This window comes from Corvus hawaiiensis, chromosome 1, assembly GCF_020740725.1.
Source record: "Corvus hawaiiensis isolate bCorHaw1 chromosome 1, bCorHaw1.pri.cur, whole genome shotgun sequence".
Lineage (NCBI taxonomy): Eukaryota > Metazoa > Chordata > Aves > Passeriformes > Corvidae > Corvus > Corvus hawaiiensis.
This window is the reverse complement of record NC_063213.1, coordinates 25,606,815-25,633,211: the sequence shown is the minus strand read 5'-3', so window position 1 is coordinate 25,633,211 and position 26,397 is coordinate 25,606,815. Positions and strand designations below refer to the sequence as shown.

Here is a 26,397-nt window from a genome sequence, read left to right as displayed (position 1 = left end):
AATAAATTCACTTTGTACTTCTCAGTTGAGCCTGTTTTGCCCTTGGAGTGTTTTCTCCTGGTCCTTATCTCAACTCATTAAGCCTTTGTTGAATTTTTTTCTCTCCTCTGTCCAGATGTGGTTGGGAATGGTGAGTGAGAAGCTTCTGTGGTTGCCTGGCGTTTGGCCAGTGTCAAACCATGGCAGAAGGACATGTACTGCTAAATGCCCATTTGTGTAAATGATCCTAATTTCCTCATATCCTAACCCACAAGGAGTTCTTAGAAAGACACATTTTCTTACTGTGTCTGAGGTGGTAACCTCTGACTTATTAATTTTCCAGTTTCCACATAATTAATTGTTAATTACTTCAAACAAAAGTAGATGGTTGGTGGAGAAAGGCAAAAAATGAAACAAGAAGGATTTAGAAAGCTCATGTTTCCAGTGTAACCCCTTCAATAAAAGGATATTTTTTCTTTAGCCTAAATTGTTTCTAGTTGCATCTCTAAGGTCAGAATAAGCCAAGAGAATGAATGGAACAAGCATCCTGATGGGCTGCCTGAAGCTGCCTGGTGTTACGGATCAGCGTAAAACCAGCTCTCTTTCCTCTGCCTGGGCCGATGTAACTCACTGGAGTGGCAAATTACATCAGACCTACAGCTGTAACCCGACATTATGATTAATTTGATCAGTAATTTCTCCTGTTTTTCATTTTAATCGGTGTGACTATTCTGCTGTGGCAGGTCTTTCAGATCTAATTAAGATAAATTTCAGAGTAAAAGACTTGGCAGAATTTTCGAGTCAAATCCGAGCGTCAAGTGTGAAGACCTGCAGCACTAGTCAATCAATTTCCAGTAAAGACGGCAGACTGTAACTCAGCAATCAACCCATTAACACTTAAGCAAATTTCGTAATCTCCGGGCCTCTGCTTAGTTACTCTCTCAAAACATTCTGGCTACAAGTAAGAAGGAGAAAGTATTACTTTTTTTAAACACCTGCATCTGCTAAAGCCACCAACAGAATCCACAAGTGGACACTCTGATAGATCTCAGCAATACTGTCAAAAAAAGCTTAATTTTAAAATTTAAAACACAGTCTAGAGTGGCTTTTTTTTTTTTTTCCCCCAGCAGTATCTAGGAGCTGAGCAGCCTCTTTTAGGTGCTTTTTCGCACAATGAGCCTTAATGATATAACATCAAGGCTATACCACTTACAAAATACTGCTCCTCAGATTCAATAAGACCCAAGCCCACCAGGTTCTCAATGTTCACTCAGTCCACTTGCTTCCAAGTAGAAAAATTATTTTCCTGCAGAACTAGAAACCTTCGAAGACTTGCATTTTTTTTTCTAAAATGCACAGATGTGGGATATGAAAAATAGGGGAAAATAAAGCAATGCTTTAGAATATTCTCTACTTTCCTTAAAAATTTTTGGAAACATGAGTGAAAAAATAAATTAAGAGAAATGAAGGCTAACAGAACAGATCCACTTGATTTATCAGAGTATCTGAGGGGCTGTGTCAACTTTTTCTGTCCTTAAGATCCCCAAGGATCCTACTCTCTGCCTAGAGAGGCTTTGGAAATAGAAGACCTTATGGGATATGTATCCTTTCCCAAATTTGACCTTGGAGGATGTTATTTATTTATTTTCCCATTTATTAAATACTTCAGTTGCTTTAGGGAGTTTATTAAATGCTCCCATTTCATAAGCTAGAGCAAGCTGTTTGCTGGGCAAACAGCTCCACTTTCCTCTCCTTCAGAGAATTCTCTAGCAAATGGTTTCCATTATTAGCCTCAGCATCTGCCCCTTGGGTGCTAATAATGCCAGTTGTTTTGCTCAAAGATTAATTTCCTTTGCTTTAAATGTTGAGTCAGACACCAGTCCTCCCTGTGCTTCTGAAAATAGCAACAGCTGCAGAATATATTTGGATGGACCAGACAGCCAGTGCTCCACTTGAGAGACGGTTTCCTCAGGAAATGAGAAGACTTGCTTATAAAGTCTGTTTGAGAATATTTAAACATCTCTGCTCTATTTAAATGCAGTATTAAACAGCTTTACAGGGGGAAATCCCAATGCCTTAAAGACCCCAAAAAGCAGTGAACTACTGGGAGAAGGAAGACTGCTGAGAAGAAGATCTGGAATTCTGATCACTGTGTGGTTGGATGCAAGTCTTACACACAACTGAAACTAGCTTTTCTGTGGAAATGACACCCATGAATCTCCAGGGAGGCATGAATACTAGCAGCCCTCAAACAAGCTAGCCATAGCAGGAAATCAGCTGGCATGTCTCTGCACTGTGCACCAGGGCCAGGGTACAGCACAGTTCAGAGGCTCCTGAGTGTCCAGCCAGTACAAACTGTCATGTTACCATGTCAGAGCAGCCCAGCTGGTGGAAGACCCAGAAAGGATGAGTATGACCATAGAAGTGCCAGAAGAGGTAAGAGGAAAAGAAGAAAGGAGGCCCTGGAGGCACTGAAACTCAAACCCAACAATTTCACAGAATCACAAAATCACCAGGTTGGAAGAGACCTTCAAGACCACTGAGTCCAACCCATGCCCTAACACCTCAACTAAACCATGGCACTGAGTGCCACATCCAATCTTTTTTTAAACACATCCAGCGATGGTGACTCCACCACCTCCCCAGGCAAACGATTCCAGAACTTTATCACTCTTTCAGTAAAAAAATTTTTCCTAACATCCAACCTAAATTTCCCTTGGCACAGCTTAAGACTGCATCCTCTCATTCTGTCAGTCGCTGCCTGGAGGAAGAGACCAACCCCCACCTGACTATAACCACCCTTCAGGAAATTGTAGAGAGTGATAAGGTCATTTCTGAATCTTCTTTTCTCCAGGCTAAACAACGCCAGCTCCCTCAATTGTTCCTCATAGGGCTTGTGTTCCAAGCCCCTCACCAGCCTTGTTGCTCTCCTTTGGACACGTTCAAGCATCTCAACATCCTTCCTAAATTGAGAGGCCAAGAACTGGACACAGTACTCAAGGTGCGGCCTCACCAGTGCTGAGTACAGGGGAAGAATCACTTCCCTGGTCCTGCTGGCCACACTATTCCTGATACAGGCCAGGATGCCATTGGCCTTCTTGGACACGTGGGCACACTGCTGGCTCATGTTCAGTTGGCTGTCGACCAGTATCCCCAGGTCCCTTTCTGCCTGGCCACTGTCCAGCCACACCGCCCCCAGCCTATAACATTGCAGGGGGTTATTGTGGCCAAAATGCAGGACTCGGCACTTGGACTTATTTAACTTCATCCTATTGAACTGTTCCAGGTCTCTCTGCAGAGCTCTCCTACCTTCCAACAGATTGACACACACTCCCAGTTTAGTGTCGTCCGCAAATTTACTAACAGTAGACTAAATACCCTCATCCATGTTGTCAATAAAAATATTGAACAGAACTGCCCCCAACACAGATGCCTGAGGGACACCACTAGTGACTGGCCACCAACTGGAGGCAGCACCATTCACGACCACTCTCTGGGCCCGGCCATCCAGCCAGTTCTTAACCAAGCAAAGAGTGTACCTGTCTAAGCCATGGGCTGCCAGCTTTTCCAGGATTATGCTGTGGGAGACAGTATCAAAGGCCTTGCTGAAGTCCAAATAGACAACATCCACAGCCTTTCCTGCATCCACCAAGTGGGTCACTTGGTCATAAAAGGAGATCGGGTTGCTTTTCTCAAGCAAAGTTCAAGTTTGTGAACAGTAATGTCTGTGTGGTTCACAGAACTACTACAGTGGCAAAAAGAAGAGCACAAAACCAAAACCAGAGTGCCTGAATCACAACAGCATTTGCAGTGGGTAATAACTGTGTGTGTGTGTGTGGTACATGAGTACCATGGTTTCCTAGCTAGAGGAAATTTTTACCTAAGTACTTGCTTGTTCTGCCCATGAAATCACATGTATCAACCCACAAAAATCTTTACAGTACTATAGGAATTCATAGAAATCAAAAACTGTTAGTAGAACAAGGTGTTCAAATATTTCTGTTTGAAATGAACAGGAGATGAAATAAGCAAAATATTCTCAACAGATCACGAAATTTAACTCAATTTAGCTGACTGCAGGGGACTTTCCATGCCACTAGTTTAGACCTGAGACCTAGGTCTTGCCAGTGTCTCCTGGAGATCCACCCAATATCAGCACTTCGACCATCTCACTCTCTCATCAGGCGATGGGGATGAACCTTCTTGAATAAATGTCTTCTGTACTTGTCTATATCACCTGTCGCCTTGTGACGTGGATTATCTCACTCCCTATTGATACCAAAAATTAGAAGATTTTGGCCAATGGATCCAAAGCACTGCATTTACTCACCATTTATAAAATATTTCTTTGTCAAATTGATTACTAAGCAACTTAGGAACAGATTCAATCAGTCATACATTGCACAGTATCTTATGCAGGAGAGGCTAGATAATTTTAGCAAAACAAAGCAACCCACCAAACTCAGTGGGATTACTGGTGTCATAATCTCAATCAAATTTTCTTAATCCCAGGATTCAAAAAGCATGAGAAAAATACAACAGGTCTTGGATGTGAACATGATCATGAAGACAGACCATGAACATAATCCTTGAAAAATTGGCCTTTATCAAGCTAACAGAGACTTGGTTGTGACTTCTGTATCTTAAACATATGTAAATATGTCAAAGTCTCAGAAAACATGGAGATTTCTTCAAAGCTGATTTTTCCTTAATGAGACGATAACCAGTGAATGAGACTTGGTGGAAAGGGAAGAGACAGTTTATTTTTGTGACTATCAGAGCCTCAGACATCTGTGTGCATATTCTCCCTCATTTTCAGCTGAATATTTCAGCCTTTCTGCTTTTCTTTCTTCCTTTGTTATAAAAGTGTTGAGCTTCCAAATACATTATTTAAGATTAGTATGAAAATTTAATCTGAAGGAGGTTCTGGTTTTGGTATCCTAGAGTTTGCAACTACTTGGAAGATTTTTGTGCTGTTGTCATCTCCTCACTTCCCTTCTTCCCTATTTTTATTGTTATTTTTTTCTCACTCATCATTTTCCATCAGCTGCAGTTACTGTAGGTAGACTTCTATGACAAAAGAGACTCTTTAGGAAAGAGTTCTGAAAACAGTCAGAATAATTTTACAGTAAGAAAATCTCTGGGGGATTTCCTGTTTGTCTGTTCCTATTCACACACAAACAGAACAGTAGAAATCATTGAGAATTCTTCTATTCCTACAGTGTAGCTCTCCCTTTGCAGGTCTGGCTATGTGTACATTCATGTTATCCATATCTCTAAAATATACAGTGAGTGTCAGCACCAGAAGCTAACTTTTTTTTTTTTGGAGCCAGCTAAATATATTTTGCTGGGAGAAAGTGCCTTTTTCTGGTAGTCAAGCAGAATAATTAGCTACTTAATACTACTCTCATCTAATTTTATACAGCATATAATCCAGTTCTTATGACTCCAAAATTTTAATGGCATGGAAACTCTGTCAGATGTGGTAACTATCCTTTGAAGCTGCAACATGCTGACTGTTCAAGAACCCATATGTTTTGCATGTAGTAACACTAAGCATTCACAGGATAAGCATATTTGGAGAAGTATATTTTCCCAGAAGTAAAGGTTTTGAAGTCCTCAACTTACAACATGAGATGGGTTGTCTTTCACTTCTGGATTCCTTTGTCTCACTCAATCGACACAACAAAAACAGACACCAGACTATGATTATAAGGTATTTCACCATTTTAGAAGGGAGGGATGAAAGTCTTCTGTCATCTGCCTGACCCACCACTTCCTGAAAGAGCTCAGCTTTAAAAAATTCTTTTCTGGTTGCTGTCTATTGCAAATGACCCTGGTTCTGCAGTGTTTTGCTTTTATCTGTGTAAATCTGGAGCATCATCACTAATGTTAGCAAAAAATTCAGGTCCTGGAACCTAAAGTGATGTTTTACATCTTTCTACACAATCATTAAAAGACCCCATAAAAAGTAGTTTTGTAACTACAAGCCAGCCTGCTGAATCATGTAAAGAATAGTGATAAAATCAGAGCAGAGGGTTACAGAATAATCTGACAAGAATAATTCTGAGACTTTCAGCTGGTGTACACTGCGCAGGCATTATTAATTTCTGATCAGCTAGCAAAGTACCTCACCCAGGTATACCTAAGCAAGTCACTTTCATTTAATTTGCCTTCTGAAGGACATGACAGCATCTGTACATTTTGAGATGTAATTGCTGTTATCCTTCAGTTTTTTGAAACAAACACAATCATCCTCCTGAATTACTGACTTTCCACGACAATTTTTTGAGGTTGCATTTTTTTAAACTAATATCTTTCAGACAGATTCTGAATAATGTAAGAGGATAAAGCCCACATGAAAAAAGTCAAGAATTCAGAAATGAAATTTTAGCTGTCAAACTTTAACTTAGTTGTTCTTTATTCCCTTAATATTCTTCAAACAAAATCCATTTCACTCTAGTTCATAAAGAACATTACCCTAGAGGACATAATACCTCTGAATTTTGGTTTAGGTTGATTTTAAAGTGGAGCACTGAACATTAAAAAAATCCACATTCTAAGCAGCTATTATGAAGAACTACTGCCAAACCTGTGCTCCCACCTTTTTTTTTTTTTTTTAAACTGCCTGTGTGAAAGAAAACAATTTCACATCCAGTCATCAAGATGGATGCACAAGGGTAAAGCAGCCTTTCTCTGCAGGATTTAGAATGGAAAGAAGAATTTCATGAAGAAGATCTTACCACTGCTCTGATTTAGAAAAGTACCCAAACAACCATATACAAAGTACAACATCAGTTCCTCTGGAAATATTTCTGAGTGTCACTGGTTTGCATATAGAAGTGTCTCATGATTCTTGACAATAAGACAGAGCATGCTTCAAGTTTTAATTATTCTAGGGAAGCTTTAGCAGTATTACACTTGCTGTAGAAATGCTGTAGAGATGGCTAGAAGGCCAAAGTAATGACCCTACACACATCACTTAAGGTGAGGGCTGAAGTAGTGTGCTCAATTCTGGCTTCTCTTCTGATTGTCAGTATGCAGCGTATTTGTGTCTGTGAACAAACTTTGGGATTTCATGCCTATTTCAATGGTGACAACAGGAGAGGAAAGACCATTAAAACTACTTATCCCACAATTTATCAGCAAGTTTTTAATGCTGAGCCAGAACTAACACCTAATGACTTCTAATTCCTTCACTACTATTCTGAAAGCGTCCCAGTCACGCAACTGTCTTGGCAGCACTGGCTCAGCTCAGCCCAGGGGAAATGCCAGACCTCTCACACTGCTGTCTTTCATTAACTGTAATCCCAGTTCCTAAAATGTTTAAGGGATAGCGTTTGAACTAAAAACACCTCAGTGTACTTGGTTCCCTTCTTTCACTTCTGTTGAGTCTGCCACATCCAGCCTGCCTTCAGATGGGTATTTGTGAGCATAGGGATGCTAAAGAGAGAGATATGCCAAGGTATCTATGTAGAAGCATTGTCATTGGCACCTACCAGGAAAGGTTTTACTTACTTTTATTGTGCTTCTGCAATGAGAGGTGACCTGGGGAAGCTAACAGTTGAAAGTGCCCATAGATCACAGATGAGACTGGAAATACTCAGATTCAGCTGAGATTTACATTGGGACCAAACGCTATACGAGAGTAAAGACCTCAGATTCAGTGTTAGTAAAACCCTCTTGAGGTATGCTAAGATAATCTGACTTTCTCCCTACCCCAACTCTAATTCATGTGTGCATTTGCTTTGTTTGTAGAACTTAATGATTTTTGAAACACAATATTTAGCAGGCAGTTTTAGCAAAATATAGTGTATACAGTTAGTGTGCATACATTACACCTGTACCAAGACAATAAAATATAACAGAAGGTCCCCTGAAAATATTTGTGTCTCTGTATGTCAATAATCTGCATACAAAAGAGCCCCAAAGCACTCGCTAATATGATAGATTGGGCAATAAGTGATGCATAAGTAGTCCTTAAGACAATACAAGAAGAAGCTTTAGAAACATTATTCTCTACTCCAAGAAAAAGTTCAGCAAGCAAGGACACATCTCTTGCAGACTTTTAAGTCTATTATCTAAACCATTAAAAAAAATCAGATTTGATGCAATTTAATTGAAGCTCAGATTAATGCAGGTTTAACTGGCCACATGCATGAAAAGCTTCTAGTAAACCAATTCCCTTAATTGTCTAAAAAAGGATTGTTTAATTATTAAGCTAATGCAGTTTTATTTCTTCAGGAAATGGATCCAAATCCATCAGTGTGGATAAAACATTTTAAGTGGTGTCTCAAAATTTAGAGAATAAAGTTGATAGAGACTTTTCTGGTTTCTAAATGCAGTTTCACTGCCTAGTGAATGAGACTCCACTCACTTCACAAACTACCCCAGTGTTCAGAAACACACTACTTATGGGTACAGTCAAACCTGTTCTTGCACAATGTGAATGTAGCAAGACACATATAGTGCAAGAACACCCAATTCTAAGAACATAGGACCACTGGATCAGGGCTCTCCTGTTTCTGCCCAGGACTTCTAAGATGGGCAAGAGCTGAGCATCAGTATGGATGTGGTAGCTGTTGGTCCACTAAAAAATAGCCATGTCATTGGAGGGAGCATCTATGAATGGCATTAACCGTGGCATCCTTGCAGTGAGAGAGAATACACTTGCTGGTTTTAGACCATTAGAGATTTGTATGTAGCATCCTACCTGCAATGGATTTGGCGAAGTAAGAGGAGATGGAAGGCCATGCCCTGGTGACTGGCTGGGTTTCTGAGGGGAGCTGGAGGACTGTGGGGCTGGAGGTGGTTGGCTCTGGCTCTGGGACTGTGTTTGGCTCTGCTGTGGTGGTGCTGATGGCTGTGGCTGTGATTGCTGGGTCTGCTGTGTTGGCTGTGGAGTCTGTGCCTGCTGAGCTTGCTGCTGCTGCTGGCTTTGCTGCTGCTGCTGCTGCTGCTGCTGCTGTTGATGCTGGAGCTGCTGAAGATGCTGAAGCTGTTGAAGCTGGGAGTTCAGGGATGAGGTAGCTGTGAATTGAAGAGAGGGAAGGGAGTTATACAAGTTTCAGTAATACCTACCATGTTAAAGATATTCTGGATAAAATTCTGGTTCTGTTACTTTGAGGGGCATACTGCTTACTGAGGACAGCTGGCCCAAGACTTTAGGATGTGGGAGGAAATTGTTTCCATCAATAATAGCCTGTGATTCTGCTTGTGTAATTTTGTGGTAAGAGCCAGACTTCACTGGGGGCAATGAAAGGGATAGAGGTCTGCCCACAGGATGGGGCTCAGAGCTGACCAGGATTCTTTGCTCAGACAAGCTTACCAGTGAAGCCAATGGGAATATTATCCGCCTAGAGAAGAGAGGAACAGGTTCTCACTGTACTTGTAAGTATAGCAAGAACTCACAACATGAACCAGTGTTGTTATATAAAGGAGGAGAAAGCCACAGTCGTAAAATAAAGGATACTCTGAAGAGAACTTTGTCATGTCATTATGCAGTAGGTATCAGGAAATAAAACATTCAGCTGTGAAATTTCTTGTGCAATGCCTAGGTAGCAAAAAATACCTAATAAAATGTGTGTGTCTCTGAAATAAGAACTGCTGCTTATAATTCACATCTAAAAGCTATAAATACCTTCTTGTAACTTGCACTGCTCATTTACTCCTGATAGTTAAGTTCTGCTGTGTTTTGCTAGCATATGCTTCAAATGTGATGTTTGGAAGTGCGTGGTTCACATCAACCTGCTGGCACAAAGGAGTAAACTTTAATTCCCAGAGATACTTTCAAATTGACTAAATTCATTAAATTCAGGAAGACAGGAAGTGTGTCATAGGGATGTCACTAAGGAAGAACAGCTTTAAGCAGCAGCAAAAGCATCACAGAAGACTGATGCTTTCTGGGGTTATGCCCTGAATAAGTTACCTTGGTCTCCCGCTGTACCCATGTTAATCAACTTCTTAGGGATTGAATTAGTTAGCTATAAGATACCAAGAGGAACAGTTTGGAAGGTCATTACGATATTTTTCACTCTGTATACTGCTTTGCCAGCATGACCCTGTATTCTAATTTCTATCCACAGAAGCAAAAGTAAACTGGGAATGAATTAAATTTGTTATTTTTAAAATAGCACTCAGATTTCATGGGCAGAAACACTGTTCACCAAGTTATTTGTGGACTGGCAGATAAACTCAAGTCATCTCCACTTTCTTTTCAGGCCAACATCCCTATTTCAGCTTTCTAGATGTCAATGCCCTGGGATTGAACCTGAGGTCTTGGTACGACTTACAAAATCAATGAGCCATAAACTGGAATAAGCAAAAGAAAAAAAGAAAATGGAGAAAGATGAAACAGAATGTCTAAGCCAGAAAAGGCTGGAAGAAGGAAAGGTATAAGGCTTGATAGGAAGAGCTGTTGGCTCTCCATTCCCATGCTGAAAGCTGCTCTAAATTTTCTTTCAATAGGTGCAGGAATCAAACTAGAAATATGCCTTAACAAGAATTTTAGCCATGTGTATGTGACTTCAACAAAGCATCTGAATAATACAGAGAAGGAGGACTGACAACATCAATATATTTCTATCAGGAAAGTTACTCATAGAAGTTTTGTGTTTCAACACAAAGCAGAGTGACCATCAGATTAAAAACATGCATGGTATCTCATGCAAAAGAAATCACCCTGGAAAAGTAAGGGAACACTCCCATCAATATCCCACAGACAATTTGTGCCTAAATGCCCCAAAGCCAACAGGGTAGTGAGTGGAAATATAATCCAAGGCATATGAGAACAAAGAAGGGGTGTATACAAGAAAGCAACTGCATAGATGAATTAATGTTTTATAGCATGAATGATCTCGGATGGCAAGGAAAACCATTCACCAATTCTATCTGTAGGTATGTACATAGAAGCAGAAAGACCTTTACCATTCCCATGAGGAAAATGAAATACAGACCAGCTCTTTCTATTGTGCAGGCCATTTCTTCACCTGTGATAGCTCAGCAGACTGGATGAACCACTGGTAACCAGAACCAGGACTTCAAACTGACCCTTACTGTATCCACAGGCTCCAATATAGAAATGGATTAAATGGCATCGCACAGAAGCATAACTTCTAATCCACATGGCTCATGGAGAGGAATGAGGAACTGTTTTATGTTGTATGTGCACAATTGGACAGGAGGAGACAAAACCTTCTCATCTAGGACTAGAAAAGCTTTGCTTTCAATACTGCTTAATACTTGAATGTTGGTGAATGCAGGAAGATCAATATCTCTACCAATCATTTTTTGTACTGGAAATGAAAATATTCTTGCTAGGGTGGAAGATATTCCTTGAAGGATAGTCTTATTAATGGAGAATAGTTACTTCATGGAAAAGTTTCCAAGTTTATTGCCAGCAACTGCACAAAATTATTCAAATATCTTCTTGTATTTTCATGTAATTCCTTTAAAAAGCTTCTCTGAAGCCCATTGCATTGAAGTGGCTTGGAGAGGTATGATTGTTTAACATGCTGTTGCTAAACAAAGAGATAAGGAATTGGAAGATGGACTGTTAGATCAGAAAAGGTGTTCTGAAAGCCACACAGTAGGTGTACTGTGAAGGTGGATTTAGGGCTCTGGATCATGCCTGCAGTCTGGTGTTCATGCTGCCAGACTGCACCGCCTCTCACAATGTGTGTACTATCCACAGCAGGGGTTGTGTCATATTATTGTTTGCAATCAAATCCAATCCAACTCCCAGAGCTTTCTTGCATAGCTCATCCATTATAAATTGTATACCTGTCTAGCATTTGTCACTTTCTGCAGAGCTTGGAGCCTGATGGAATTTCAGGTGATACAACAGTGCTATGTCTGCATGTATAAAAGATAACATGCACTGCCTACCACACAGGAATCTTTTTTATGACTTACTGGCTAACAGCTGGGTAAAACTTTGACATATTTTAGTGAAAAGTGCTACTTTCACAATTACTTTCAAGAATTAAAAAGGCTTGCAAAGAATTGCAGAAAGTTCTTTCTATGGTTAAAAAAGTCAACATAAAGTACATAACTTTAAAAGAGAGACACAACTAAAAATGCATGCAAGCTATGAAAAACTGTGAGGAAAAGCCACAAAAGCTATGTGACATTTCAACTCTCCCTAAAAAAACCCACGTTGAATATATACCAGGGATCCCAGAAGACAGTAAATGTAACTAATATCTGTGAAGAAACAATGGTGCAAGGAGTTTTAAAACCTATGTGCTTGCTGTGGTGTTTCCATGAGATCACTCCATGGTTTATGATCCTACTTTAATCAGATTATACTTACCCATAGTATCAAAGCATTTACATTAGAATAAGAGGCATGGGTTAGGTGGTTCAAATCGATGGTCAAGAGACAGTGAAAGCAAACTTTCTGACCTCCTAATTCATCTACTGCAATACTTGTCACAGACCTCAGACTACTTTGCGGATCGGAGAAAGTTATGACCTAAGGTACATACTCCTCCTTGACTTTCTTTGGGGGATACCTTAGGCATAGTGTTGCCATGCATTTACAATATTCACACAAAATGTGTCATTTCATATTCTATTCCTTTGCTGGTTACCTGCACAGGAAACTGAACTGAAATGAAAATGCCCTTCTGCCAAGTAGTATTACAATGGGGGAAATTCACCTCTGATGCAACCATGCTGAAAGATGCAGTCTGATTCATGACGAGGGGGTGACTGAAGCTTTGTCTTAGTGGGCAAACTGAAGAGGCTTTGTCTTCATTTCCCAAAATATTTCCCAAAAAACTATTTTCCCTGAAAATAGTAGCAATTGTCTGCTGCCTCTGGCTAACATATTGTGGCATAAGTAGGGGAATATCCCTGGTTATATTTTAAGTTAAAACATACATTTTAAAGTTTAATCATGATTCCCCAAAAAGCAATGAACGTAAGTGTGCCTACAAATGTTTATATAATGAAAACAATTTAAAATTAGGACTCCTTTTTCACCTTTCCTTCACAATATAAACTCGGATTCTTAAGACCTCTACAGTGCTTGGGAGAAGATCAAATTTATATTCAGGGATTCAAATTGTATCCAGAATCTGCTCTTGTGGATAAACTTCACATAATGTCTGATTTATTTTATTAATGTTTTGTGCATGTTTGTTTCTGTGTAAAGAGGAAGGAGGGGTAGGAGGAATAAGAAACAATTTTAGCTTACAAACAATTGTGCTACTCTGCTTCTATCCTCCTATTTACATAATTGCATAGTTGTTCTTCAGTGCCTTGATACAATGTACAATGGACTAAAAAGAAGAAAATAATACATTAAACCTTTTCCTATTTGACTGAGCACAGAACTTGACTCCTGCCATTTCAAGGGCTTAATGCCTTTTTCCACTTCCCCAGTAACGGAGAATGGATTTGCATTGCCTTAAACTGAAAAGTGTAACTAACTTAAGCATCTGGGCTTGCGTTTGAACTGACATGGTCCGATTTTTTTTCCACCCTGTTGTTTCTCTTCTAATGAGGTTTATGCCTTTCCTCTCTTTGAAACAGATTTCTAAAGACTGAATATGCACACTGAACAATCTAATGCAAGCCCGCATTTACATTCTCTCCCTCCTGGGTAATGAGGGGTAGGTTAGCCAAATACTCATGTTTTTCCATATGCTCGAATTTTCTTTTTGAAAGTAAAATGTGAGTTCTTTTAAATATGTTAGCATCCTCTTTGTGAAAACAAAAACCCCTAAAGGGTTGGACTTGCGGCTGAAGAGATTAGTAATGGAATACAGAGCATATTATTTCTAAATCACTGGTTCAAATTCAGCCTAGGTCAATATAGGGAACAAAATTCAGTGAACTTTAATGGTGCTTTTGCGTTTTTTCTACCTTATAGAAGATGTATTAAACGTATAGAAGTCGTGTTCACACACAGATATCCACAGAGAGCCTACCTGCATTGGAAGAAGTTTGCCACACAGTCAAGGTAATAAATTGATGGTCTCACAACATCTAATGAGGAAGATCAAAAAGGCTATGGTCTTGAAAGGCATCAATTGACATATTTATTTGCACTTTCAGCAGAGAGTCTAGGGATGGAAAGAGTACACATACCAAGCCACCTCCTTGTGCCTAAAGGTGATCCCTCAAGGTTACAGCTGCAAAACACAGATGGGGTTATGGGGAGAAACTTGCATTGCCAATAGTCCTCTGTACCAATTCTGCAGATAAACAGAGGACTTTACTTTCTAGTGTTGTCATATCCAGCATCGTTCATGAGCACTAAATTCACTTTAAAGAATGTAGGCAGTAAAAAGGAAGTATTGAGAAGTAAACCATCATAATTTATATGGTGCCTGTGGTGTCTCTACATTTTGATGAATACTGGAACTTCCCTGAAAAATGATCCACTGCATTAAATAAATCTGACTTTTTTTTCCATATCAAACCTTAAAATGTGCAACAATCCACTAAAATCTTAAGAAAAAAAAAAAGAAGAAAAAGTTGTTCTAAGGTAGAGAGCTTGGCTAAGTATCAGGAAAAGTTATATTTGGAATAATTCCCATTTTAAGATAATCTAGGGGCTATTTTCCTCTAGTTTATGACAACACACTGTGAGTAAAGTTCCCTGAGTGTATTTTAAAAATTGCATTAACCTATTTAAAATGCCCAAAGGCAAGAACAAGCTGGAAAAATCAGACTTTAATTAGCCATTTGCTTTCTCAGTTCAAATGGGACCTTAGGTCTCATATTGTACAAATGGCTGAAACATTAACTGGAGCCAGAGTATCATCAAGACACAGGGGATCAATCAGGACGACTTGTCTTGGGACTCTCATTTGAAGACAGGCAATTAAACATAGAACGACAACACTGCAAGTGTTTGAATGCCAAAGTCTGTGTGTCAAACAAGTAATATCTAGGTCTGGTAAATTCCTAAATTTTACCAGCCAATTTTTTTTTTTTTTTTTTTTTTTTTTTTTTTTTTTTTTTTGTGAAAACATGGCTCTCTCACAGATCAGGGGTAGGATCTTACTATTAAGTCCTTATGCCATGTAAAAGCAGTTTTCTAACTACAGAGTGCAGATCCAGTCCCAGATTGTCTAAGAACAGAATAGTAAATCAATTTGAGTGGCATAGTATTCCTACAGAGTGGATTTCCAGACCATATTGAGCCCATAAGGATGTTCCTGTGGACCAGAATCAAAGATAACCGCCAAATTTGTGGGAAAAGTTCTTCTGGACTCCTTAGAAAGAAACTAATTGGCTGTGAAAAGATTATCATCTAAAGACCAACAAAACCCAATGCAAGATTTCACAGCTGAGGGATATGACAGGGAATGGATTAATGACAAAGAAATTAACTTTGAAACAACAGTCTGCTGACTCAGAGAACAATGACTATGATTTATAATGCACATAAGACAAAATCTGGGCATTCTCTGCACATACAACCTTTGATGATAGGAAGTGCAGCTTATTTTTGCTCTCCTTGACTCTTTCAGATGCTCTAACATTGATGGGAACCATAATTCCAATGGCACTTATGCAGACTAAGTGTTTGATGTACTCAAAGTAGCAATACTTGTAGAAAAAAGAAGTGCAACAACATACAGCCACAGAAGCCTTGGAAGAGGTTGTACAGAATCCTGTCCTGCACTTCAGAGAGTCACAGGTCCCCAGTCCACCAAGTATCCTGCCATTTCTCCTGACAGTGTGCCTATGTGAGGCTTTGGGACAAAGTCTCGTCAAGAGGAGCTTGTTGACGGCCTGGTGTCTTCAGAGAGATTTTGCATTCTTTCAGATAATAGATCTGCAGTTGCATCTTCTATAATTGTTTATTGGTAAATGGCTGTTTGGACAAAGAAATATGTATCCAGGTATAGCTTCAGCAGTGGTTCTTTGAAGATCGGGAATTACAAGCAATCTCTTCAATGAGTCTTTGAAGTGAGTGATGTTTCCTTAACTAAAAGTGAAATTATCGTAACTGAAATGTACCATGTATGTTGTACATGTATGTGTTTGCGTGGGTTTTTTTTAACAATGCAATCGAATAGTGGATCAAAGTGTTTGTGGTTTAAAAGGTTGGTCTGAATGCCGAATTTGTGAAAGTGTCCTGGGAATGGGAAAGGATAATGTCAGATTCTCCCAGCCTCAACCAAAGGAAGCAATAGTGTCCAGCAGGTGACTTGGTATGAGTGAGTGCTTGCTTTCATGTCTGAGACGCTCATTATAACCATGTTTCTATCAATTTTCACTTCCAGTCTTTTCTGAAAGCTGGTAGACTTTAAACTCTGTTTTCTATTAAGAACTCCAAGAGTCAAGCACCTGTAAATTCTGTTCCCTGTGTATGAATTCCAGACAGAGAAGTTAGCTGTACAGCAGTGAGAGGAGGCCATGGAATGACTCAGAAAACAGCAACATATACACTATAAGAAGAAAGGGAAAAAAAATGCAGCTCAGCCCACTTCTCTTCACAGTCAATATAACTACAGCAGCAAGTACAAGAACCAGGTGCAAAAATGGCAGTTCTACCTTGCTCTATACATATTCTCTGCTGAAGCAATGACTTGAGCTTCAACCTTGTTAACAGGCCCTGTTTTTCTCAATATAGCCTTGAACTTCTGCTTTTACCAAGACATGAAAAATTAAAAATAGTAGTAACAGAGTGAAAAAGATGGGGAAGAACACAAAGCAAAACAAAACACATGGCTGCGATGCTTCCAGTCCCTGTGCAGAGACTGAACGCCACTCCTCACCAGCTGGGACACAAATGCAGTACCGTGTTGAATGTGGTATTCTTCATCAGTCATGGAAGAATAAAAATGGACTAAAAAACTTTGTCTAAGTCACAAGGGGCATTGCTTTAATACCTGTGGTCCAGAAACAATCTTGAGCACAGGTTGATGAGGAGGTGCTGTGCTAGGTGCTGTAACATCATTATGTGAGCAGAAGATTGAGGTGTTCTTTCTTTAGATGAGGGATCAGTGTTTCTCTAGACTATGCAACTACCTCCAACCTAGAAATTATAGAAGAGCTGGGAGTTGAACTTTAATTTGGTAATCTGTCACACCACAAGTTATTCCTGAATGTATGTACCGCCAGGTACCTGATGTTTGCCTACTGTTGACTCACAGTAGCCCTATTTTGCTGTCTTTAAGAATTTTCCATTATTTTTATTATATGCCGTGCATAATTAAGAACATTGCATTTAGTTATGTGCATTTCAAAACATACCATAGCATCTGTAGCTGTTTTCTTTTTAATATTTAAACTGACTACAGGTCAGTTTGAGGCAATCTGCCTATATCCCTTTTTCTAGTTTATTTTTACTTGCGGAGAGATTCAAAACAAAGTTAAACAGTAGGGAAACAATGGTTCTAGGCTGTGCAGTTGGTATTTGACACAGATGGACTGACTGCTCAGTTTCAGTTTGCAGTAAAATGAGGGTGGCTGAATATCAGATTTCTTTCCTGTCTATACAGCTCATCAGCCAAACATGTTGTTGCTTCAGATGCTAATCCTAGTTTGGCTGTGCTTGGCATCACCTTTGTGCAACAACAGTGAATTAGCTGTTCTTTGGGTGCTCATGTGCTCCCATCTACCTAATTTCCTGCTCACTGATTAAATAAACAACCTGGTTATTCACATAGATAAACTGCTCATCAGGAAAGAATTTGGGTGGGAGATTTAGGGAGAAGATTTTATAGTCAATCCCCATTCACAGTCTGTGAAGACCGTCACACTTCTGTGTTAGGATGAGCCCCATGCACAGCTGAAGAGAAGGACTGGGGAGTCCAGAAAAGCAGCTGCATTGCACTGCCCAGTCAATGCACTGTCCACTTCATGGCTTCCAAAAGCATATAGGAAACCCCATGCTGTTTGATAATTCATACCTTTTTGTCCACTGAAAAGTAGCAGTGCAAACCAAACTCCATCTAGATCTTACTTTGGCTCTTAAGTTGCTTCTTCAAGGTTAATTATTTTTAATTTGAAAGGACCACACAGAAATGAATAAAAGAACTTCCACTTAAATAATGTGTTTATTTACATGGAGCAAGAGTCCCCAGTTATACAAGGAGAACAAAATCCAAAGGATGTAAAGGATGAATTTGCAATTGGCAAAAAATGTACTCAAAAATAATTCACTGTTTATGTACATATTCAGTCCAAACAGAATATTGGTGCCCTTTTGATGCAGTAACTAACTAATGCCTTATTACCCTTATCAATGAAAATACTTGTTTTTCCAGACCAGGTAACGGAAGAAAAGCTGAATTTGGTTCTAATCAGTGATTCTCCAAAAAAACTAACAAGAAGCTAGTCTTTGCCTTCCTTTAGGCAACATTGCCCTAATTTTAATATTCAGAATAATGAAATATTTTAAATAAGAGTTTGTGTCTCATTGGCTGCATGTTAGCTATACCAAATCTGAATGATACTACAAGACATTAACAACGCATTAAAGCTGTTATACATGTTAAATACACCTGCTATTAATGACATCCTTATAAGAATTTTAGAAGAATCCTCCAGAATTTGCTCTAAAAATACAGAAAATTCGTAAGAGAATGTATCCCAACAGGCATATTTTATTCATCCTACAAAAACATGCTGGCAGTGATGTATCTGGGTTGTGTGAAGTTTCCAAACAACAGCTACAATTTTCTTTTAAAATTTTCTTCTATTTCATCTTTTAATAAAACAATGCAAAAGCTACCTTTAAACTGTAGAGAATTAAGAAAATTTTGATGCTAATGAAAATATTGGTCATAATGTGAAATTGATTGCTAATGTATAGCCATAGATAATGATATTTGGGGGTGGAGGGCAAGAGGAGAGAATTTGCTGTTCACAAATTTCCTTGCTTTTGAATTTAGCAAATTTGTCATCCTCTTGAGAAAGCCCACTGACAAGTGTAGGCAAAAATACTACACCAATACTGGGCAAACATCGTTACTATGTTTACTGCACTAACTCCAATGCCAATTAAATGGAGATGAGCTTGTTTCAAAAAAGTGTATTTTAATGAAAAGCCTGGACCATTCAACAGTACAAAACAAAGAAATACATTTCAATGCCCATACAAGATCTAGCTTTTTGCTTAAATTAACTTCTAATTTAAAAAGTTAGTGGAAAAAGCACTGAACAAGTGGGATGAACTTTCTGTCATGGCAACCCTGAGAACAAAAGTTGGCACAGTTAATGCACACGGAAATGTGAAACCACTACTTTAGATTTGTTTTGCCAAGTTTAAACTAAGTAGATACAAAGACTGTTCCTTTCATTTTCAGTGCCAGGGATTTTGTTTTTACTCTGTTGATTTTAATAGCTCGCTCAGAAGCTTGCAAATGAATGTTTCTTCCATCATCAGTTTAAAACTTTTCCATTTGCCAACTATGAATGTTTTTTCTAATGTGTGTCTTCAATGAAGCCGAAATGAATATGCGTCCCTTTGATTTTCCATCCAAGTGCCAGGGAGCATGGGGCAAATTATTTTTTCATCTCCATCCTTGAGGCAGAGCCAGGTGCAGCATCACATGACCACAACACAACTCCTTTCCTCCCCTCTCTCCCACAGTCTTAAAAAATATGGCCAGTTTTGGTCTCGTGTTTATCTAAAGTCTGCCTGGAAAGACCAGCTCTACAGAGGTCCTCCAGCTTTCTGTAGGCTATGGCAACTCCTATGGCCATCATCTCCAGTGATTCAACCACTGTTCTTCTCATACAGAACCTTCTCTTTGTGCACATATGGCCCCAACAGCTTCTCTTCTCTACCAGCTGTAGACACATTTACTTCTTTATAGCTTATCGAACTTTGATGGCACTCCAGCAATCCTCACCTTTGAATAGGGAACTGAAGCAAATGCAACTGTGGCTAAATGTTGTTGTCAAAAAATAGTATTATTCATGGGATTGTGAGAAAAAGCCGTGTAAAAGTTGTGTAAATTCCTGCCTTTATTTTTTCAGGAATGTTTAGGGATTTTTTTTTTGCCAATAGCTACTCAGTCATTAGAGCTTTTGATAACTGCATCAGGAAATAGTTAAAAAGATAAGACCCATAAGTGAAGGCTAGTGTGCTGTAAGCAACCATCCAGTGCAAAAGATTTTATTAAGAGGTTTGCAGCATACACTGGTGACTATTTTATGTATACAGATTATGGATCACATGGATTTTCAACTCATAAAGAAGCTAATGCCAGGAAAGCATCTTCTGTTTTAAAAATTTACACTGGAAAATTAAGAGTGTGAGCCAAGAACGTAAGACCTCTGATATTTGTGAATCAACACTGGTCCACAGATCAGTACACACAACCCAGAAGTAATTTCCCTTTTTTTTTTAATGCAGCAGTGTTCTTAAATAGATTAATTCTAGCACCTCTTAATCATCTTGCACAGTGAAATGACTTCTGACTTCATGCAAAATAGCTTCAGGTAGGAACTGTGTTGGTTTAACTGATGTCACAATGATTTTCAGATTTGATCATAATTTATCTGCAAAATAGATAAGCTTTAGATGTCTGCATGATTCTCTCACTTTTTTCACCTGCAACTGGGAGTGGCCTTTTTGTTGTGTACTGTCTAATGGGTGCCTTGCAGACCCGCATCTCACTTGACTGAGAGGGCTCAGTGTTCCCCCTGTCAATAGCCCTGAGAAGACCACAGGGAAAATGTGCAAGATACCACCTGCATCCTGTGTCAGCATGGGTAGGAATACAGAGCACATGCCACAGAGCAGCTCTCTCCTGCTGAAATTCAGAAGAGTGTCATTGGCTTACATACTGATCTGCAACTTTAATTTTCCCACAGAACACTTTAATCAGAAACCACTTTCGTAATTTGTAAACACTCCCAAATGTTTGATTCCAGGCTGTTTAAGTGATCAAATCTTTGGGTAGAAAAATAAAATAAATAACAATCAAACCATCAAACAAAGAATGCAGTTATAAATAATTAAATATGCTGTACTGACACATACTATTCCCATCTGGATGCTGTGCTTCCAAGATGTAAAGCACATCTTTCCTAATTAGGAAAAAAAATTTTAAAAAACATCCTGTATGACAGGGCAAGTCAGATCAGGAACAGGGAGTTAGGACTGACTGTCTTATATGTGAAGATCAGCACCTGGGAATCCACTTCCTATTTCTGAGCATACCAGACCTGCGCCACCTTGGGCACAGCAGTTAATCTCATTGCCTCACTTTCCTGTTCTATAAAAAAAAAAGAGGGATAATAAACTTCACTTCCCCCACCACAGGAAGCTAAATTAGTGAAGTACAGCAAGCTGTGCTAAAATCCTCAAAAAGAAGAGGGTCAAAGATACACAAAATTTTATTTCCCCATGGAAAAGATTGTTGTAGAGCTACCACCTATATGGTGTTAATGAGAGATAGATGATTTAAAAGCACTCATTGTTTTTTCTTATTTTTTGATATTGTCTGGGTAATGCTTTTATTCCCAGCAGCTCATAGAACTTTTTGGGATCTACAACAACGTGTCTTTTAAGATGAACTCTCAGCTTAGGCATATTTTAGGCACTTATCTCACACTGGCTTGAAAGGATACCTCATAATGAACACCAATCCCAGATTTTCTGGAAGATTAACACTTAGATTTCATTGCACACCTCTATGAGCATCTCTATAATCAGAGACACACTAATGGAACTAGCTAAACTAAACTAGTTAATGATAATAGCAATAAAAAAACCCAAAAGAAAATGTCACCAACAAGATATCGAAGATAATAAAGTGATTCCTCCAGTGCAGGAAGCTAGGCCAGAGAAACAGGAGGATGACAAAAGAAAATAAAGAAAGGAAAACAAATTCAAGGGTGATAACTATAGGACCCTGGTGGGCTTGTTATATGAAGACAACCATATCCTGCTGCTGTGATGCTTCATAAATTCTATCATCTTGTTAAGAAGCTGAAGACTACTGACCTCACTTCCTCTGCTAATAAGACTGTGCTGCTTTGTGCCCAGACTTTTATGATGCTTATGAAATTTGAGCCATTGTGTGAGCCTCCTTCCTTCCTACACCAATGATTAGTGCCTCCCAAATTACAGAAGAACAAATGGGAAATGGAGACTCCTCTCCCTGTTTTGTGCAACAGTCCCTTCTTTCCCTCTTCCTAAACCCTTGTAAAATATTTTTCAGGCTCTCAGGACCAGCGATGCTAAGACTTGCTTGGTTTCTGAATATATTACAAGTAATCATAGTAATAAACCAAGAAATATGAGTAGATTTTATGATGTTCACATATAGGTATGACATTTATACATGCCAGAAAGACCTATAAAGCCTGTGCAGGCAATATTCAGCCATTTTGACCTAAGAGAATACATAGCAAGTGTCAGAGGGCCTAAGAGAGAGCAGCCACAAAGGTGTTTTGGAAATTCACTCCAAACACAAAGACTACGCAAGCTGTGTACGCAAAAGCTCTCCTTATTGGAGCACAAAATAGGAGAAAACAACTACTCTTAGCACTTACTTTTGAAGAGCAAAATATACAAAGGCAGCCGAGACAAGGTTCAGCCCAGCTGACTACAGCCACTCATGATCATGAAAAATCCAGAAAAGGCAGGCCTGTGATTTGTCCTGTCCATATTTTGCATCATTTTCTTCCCAGTCTAAAGAGGCACAAGACAAATCAAGGCAGCCTTTTTGTCTTTACATGCGACAGGGCAAAAATGCATTCACACCATTAAAAACAGCAAAGGCTTGCCCATCAGCTGCCTACAGCTTCGAGTGTTCAATAATGTAAGTGCGTACCAAGGATGTGCCTTTAAAATTTTACAGTGTGCAACTCAAAAAAAAGATGAACCATTATTTCCTTCTAGTATCTCCACATAAATCACTGGCACTGGGAAAAAAAAAGTACCAGAATCCAAACCCTCATAGATGCCTTCTTTTCCCACAGACATCCTCTTACCCTTAAAAACCTCCAATGGTCAGCTCTTGCAGCTGGTGGATTAATGAAACCCCCACCACCACCCATTTTTGTTATAATTACTGGCTATGCACCACTGGAATAACATTAATACTGAAATTATCCATCAATTTACTGTGAATATGATTTATATATGCCTAATTCAGGTAAAAATATAGCAACTAATTCCCTTTAAAAAAATTAAACATCTAAATTAATTGAAGTTAAATTATACCTATGTTGTAAAGTTTCAGGTGGCTTGAAACAGGATGCCACCCACAGGATGCTTCCTCAAATAAAACCATTTTGTGTTGAAGGTAAGTTTAGGTGGAGTTATCCTCTTGTGGATTTATATAAAGGCAATACTCATGCGTTTATTCAGTGCTTTCCACAAAGGGATCTCAGGGCAGATTACAAAAATAATTAAACCTCCTCTAAAGACTATCCCTATGAGAACTACCCCTGTGTTCACAGGAACAGAATCAGAAACCATTTGGTGACAGAATGAGAGGATTTACTAAATTAATTTTCATTAAACACATTGCTGAACAGGGTTGTTTAAGTATGTTGGCTGATTGACATAATATCTCCTTTTAGCTAGAAAAATGACCTTTTAAAATATTTATAATCACATGGGCAAAAACATCCTGAAATTCTATGCTAAATTGGCATAGAGTAACATTTCACACAAGTCTAATTTCCCTGCACAAGCAAATGTGGTGACTTCAGTGAAACTATCTCCATGAATGGCATCTCAGACAGGGAATTCAAAATGTTTCATGAAAAAGATCAGTTTTAACTGTGAAGAGCAGATAAAAATAAACAGTAGCTCAAAACAAAAGAAAAGGTTTCAAAATGCTTTGTGTACTCTCTATCTGAAACTTGGGAGAGCTATTTCAAGGCCTGGCTGTTGCAAGAGCACAAGCTAGTCTCTGCTTGCTTCCAGCCACAGACAGAGGATAATACCCATTTTAAGTGTACAGAATTCAGCTCACAGAGTAGTGAATCACATAACTATTTAAAATAGGCGCAAGATTTTACAAGCTGAAAGTAATTAGCTAATCCAAACCCTGAGAGTGCCTGTGATATTCGAAAGCCAATGGTGATGTTTAAAACAGATCAATTTTAGGAACTTCTGGTATTTTTTGACCTGACTGGGTTTTCAGGGCATGCAAAATATGATGTGCTTTCAAAATGTTAGCCAGAACAACTCAGTTTTGATGAAATTAGAGGAAATTTCAACAAGATAAAGGAAGGGCATTGAAGGGAAATTAAGAGAAAAAACATTCTTATACAAAGTTAAGTTTTCCTTCAGGATGTTTTTTCACTCCAAAGTTCCAGTAGCAACAAAATTTGACTTTTGAAGTTCGAGGTCAGATGAGAATGGCAATAATTAGAATTTGAATAGAAGGCTTGTCATTAAAATAATTTTGCTTAGAGCACCGTGTTTGACTGTACATTGCTTGTCTAGCCATATTGCAACGTGGACATCCTTCTGCATGTGTGCTGCAGTGTCTTGGTTTGAAGCATGGAGTACTCTACATGACTAATGTGGGAAGCAGAACTAAAGGATCAGTCCCAGAGCGTAGATAAAATTGTAAAACAGCGTTGGGATGTGTCTAGGAGAGCCTGTGTTTATTATGTAAAATGACTGATTATATTAAACCAGCTGGGTTTTGCATAGCGCCTTGTTCACTGAAATATTAATAGATGACATTTAGATAAACAGTACAACAGAACCACAATACTGTGCTGGGAACTGTCACCATAAACATACTTTACTTCCTCCAATAAATACTAATTCAGAGCAGTTTGTTACCAAACTGCCATGCTTTCACCTGAGAAGTATCAGGCTCCTCTACTACCCATAGCTCTTAGAAATTACACAGATATCACAATTTTTTTTTTTTTTTTTTCTTTCTACATCTAGCACAGAAACTGAGGAGGCAGTGAGTCCTTTATCTCTCAGGCAGGAGCAGAGAGCACGGTTAGGTCCCTGTGGGTATAGCGCAGGCAGCTGCTCTCTTCAGTAGGCTGGAAGCAACGCAGGTTGTCAAGCACTACTTCCAGGTCTGGTGAAACACAAAGTTTCAGCTCCATAAGTGTGTTGCTCCCCTCAATGAGGCGAGGAACATTTGATAATTGCACAGAACACAATAACAAATGCTACATTTTTAGTGAAGAAGACAAGATGCTACATGAGCCTTCACACCTGCTGAAAGTCTGTTAGTTCACCTATGGCACTTTAACTTGCTACTTTCTTCATACACTAAACTAGCCCCTTTGCTCCTTCCTTTCACAAAAAATTATCTTTTAAATTTTCTTTTGTTTATATCTTTTTCCCCTCTGTTTCCTTTCATTCTGTGGTTCCTCAGGGATCCCTCTATGAATTTGTAGTGACCATCAGACAGCATCTTTACAACTCTCATTGCACAAAACTGAATCATATAAGTGAAAAGCAGTTGAACTCCTCTCAATTTTGGCAACAGCAGTTTGAAAGCTGTCCACTGAGTTGAATTTTTATAAAAATTATATGTTCTTTTCCATGTTATTGAAGGCTTCAGTTTTACAGGGAGACAGTGAGCTAAATTTTATTCTCATCTGCCTGGGGACCCTTCCATGGTTTTTGGTCTTTCAGTTGTTGTATAATTATGTACAGAAGGAGTAAAGAGTAGTAAGCTGCTTCATCCCTAAATATGGTATTAGAAGCACTTTCTTCTCACTATTGCTTTAATCAGGCACTAATGGCATTTCTACTACAGCCTTCCCTGCCTGCCTGGTTCTTACATGTTATTTTTGATACTGATGTTCATGTAACTTAAACCCATTTCTAAGCCAACTTTTCCTCACAGAAATCTGTCCTCTCACCTCCAATTTCTTTCTTTTGCTGTTTCCTGCAGTATTATTATCATGATAAGAGCTTTGCTATTGTGACATGAATAACACTTCTCTGACTGAATTCATTCTTCTGCTTAGCTATGTGTCAATTCTACAGTTCACAGATCCATGTAATACAAAATACCATCACTTTTCCCTGTCATTAGAGTCTTACACCAAGCCTGTTTCCTAAGTGGTTGAATACCTTTTGACCCCATCTGCATATGCCATCTCATCTCATCCCCAATCCTGCTTCATAGCTCACACATGATGTGGATTTCTGCTTTCGCAGTTTTTTTTGAGGTTTTGAACTTTAATGTATTGACTGAACTGAACTGTATTCAGTTGCTTAAGGTTTACATTTTCTTCATGAAATTTACATTAACCTGCCACTCCAGCAATTTTACGGCTCTCTCCAGTCATTACCTGGCCCTGATACTACCTGTATGCCACCCTCTAATCTCCCATGATGAACTCCAGGTTTATGGCAAAACAGCATGAAATGATATATGTGTTCTGATCATGACGATTTATCTTTTTCCCTTCCTTCTGTGGCTGTGCTTTAGGAGTCCTCAAGACAATCCTAAAACTCTACGCCATGAATTATGCAAATTAATCCCAAAC

General features: G+C 38.9%; 1 protein-coding gene across 3 annotated transcripts in view; it reads right to left on the bottom strand.

The window, feature by feature from the left end:
* Nucleotides 1-26,397, bottom strand: part of POU6F2 (POU class 6 homeobox 2) — a 331,080-nt gene that overhangs the window by 96,733 nt on the left and 207,950 nt on the right. For all 3 annotated transcript variants that reach the window (XM_048297089.1, XM_048297109.1, XM_048297101.1), the window contains exon 5: nt 8,693-9,009. In XM_048297089.1, the coding sequence (XP_048153046.1) occupies nt 8,693-9,009 (317 nt within the window). The remainder of the gene's footprint in view (nt 1-8,692; nt 9,010-26,397) is intronic.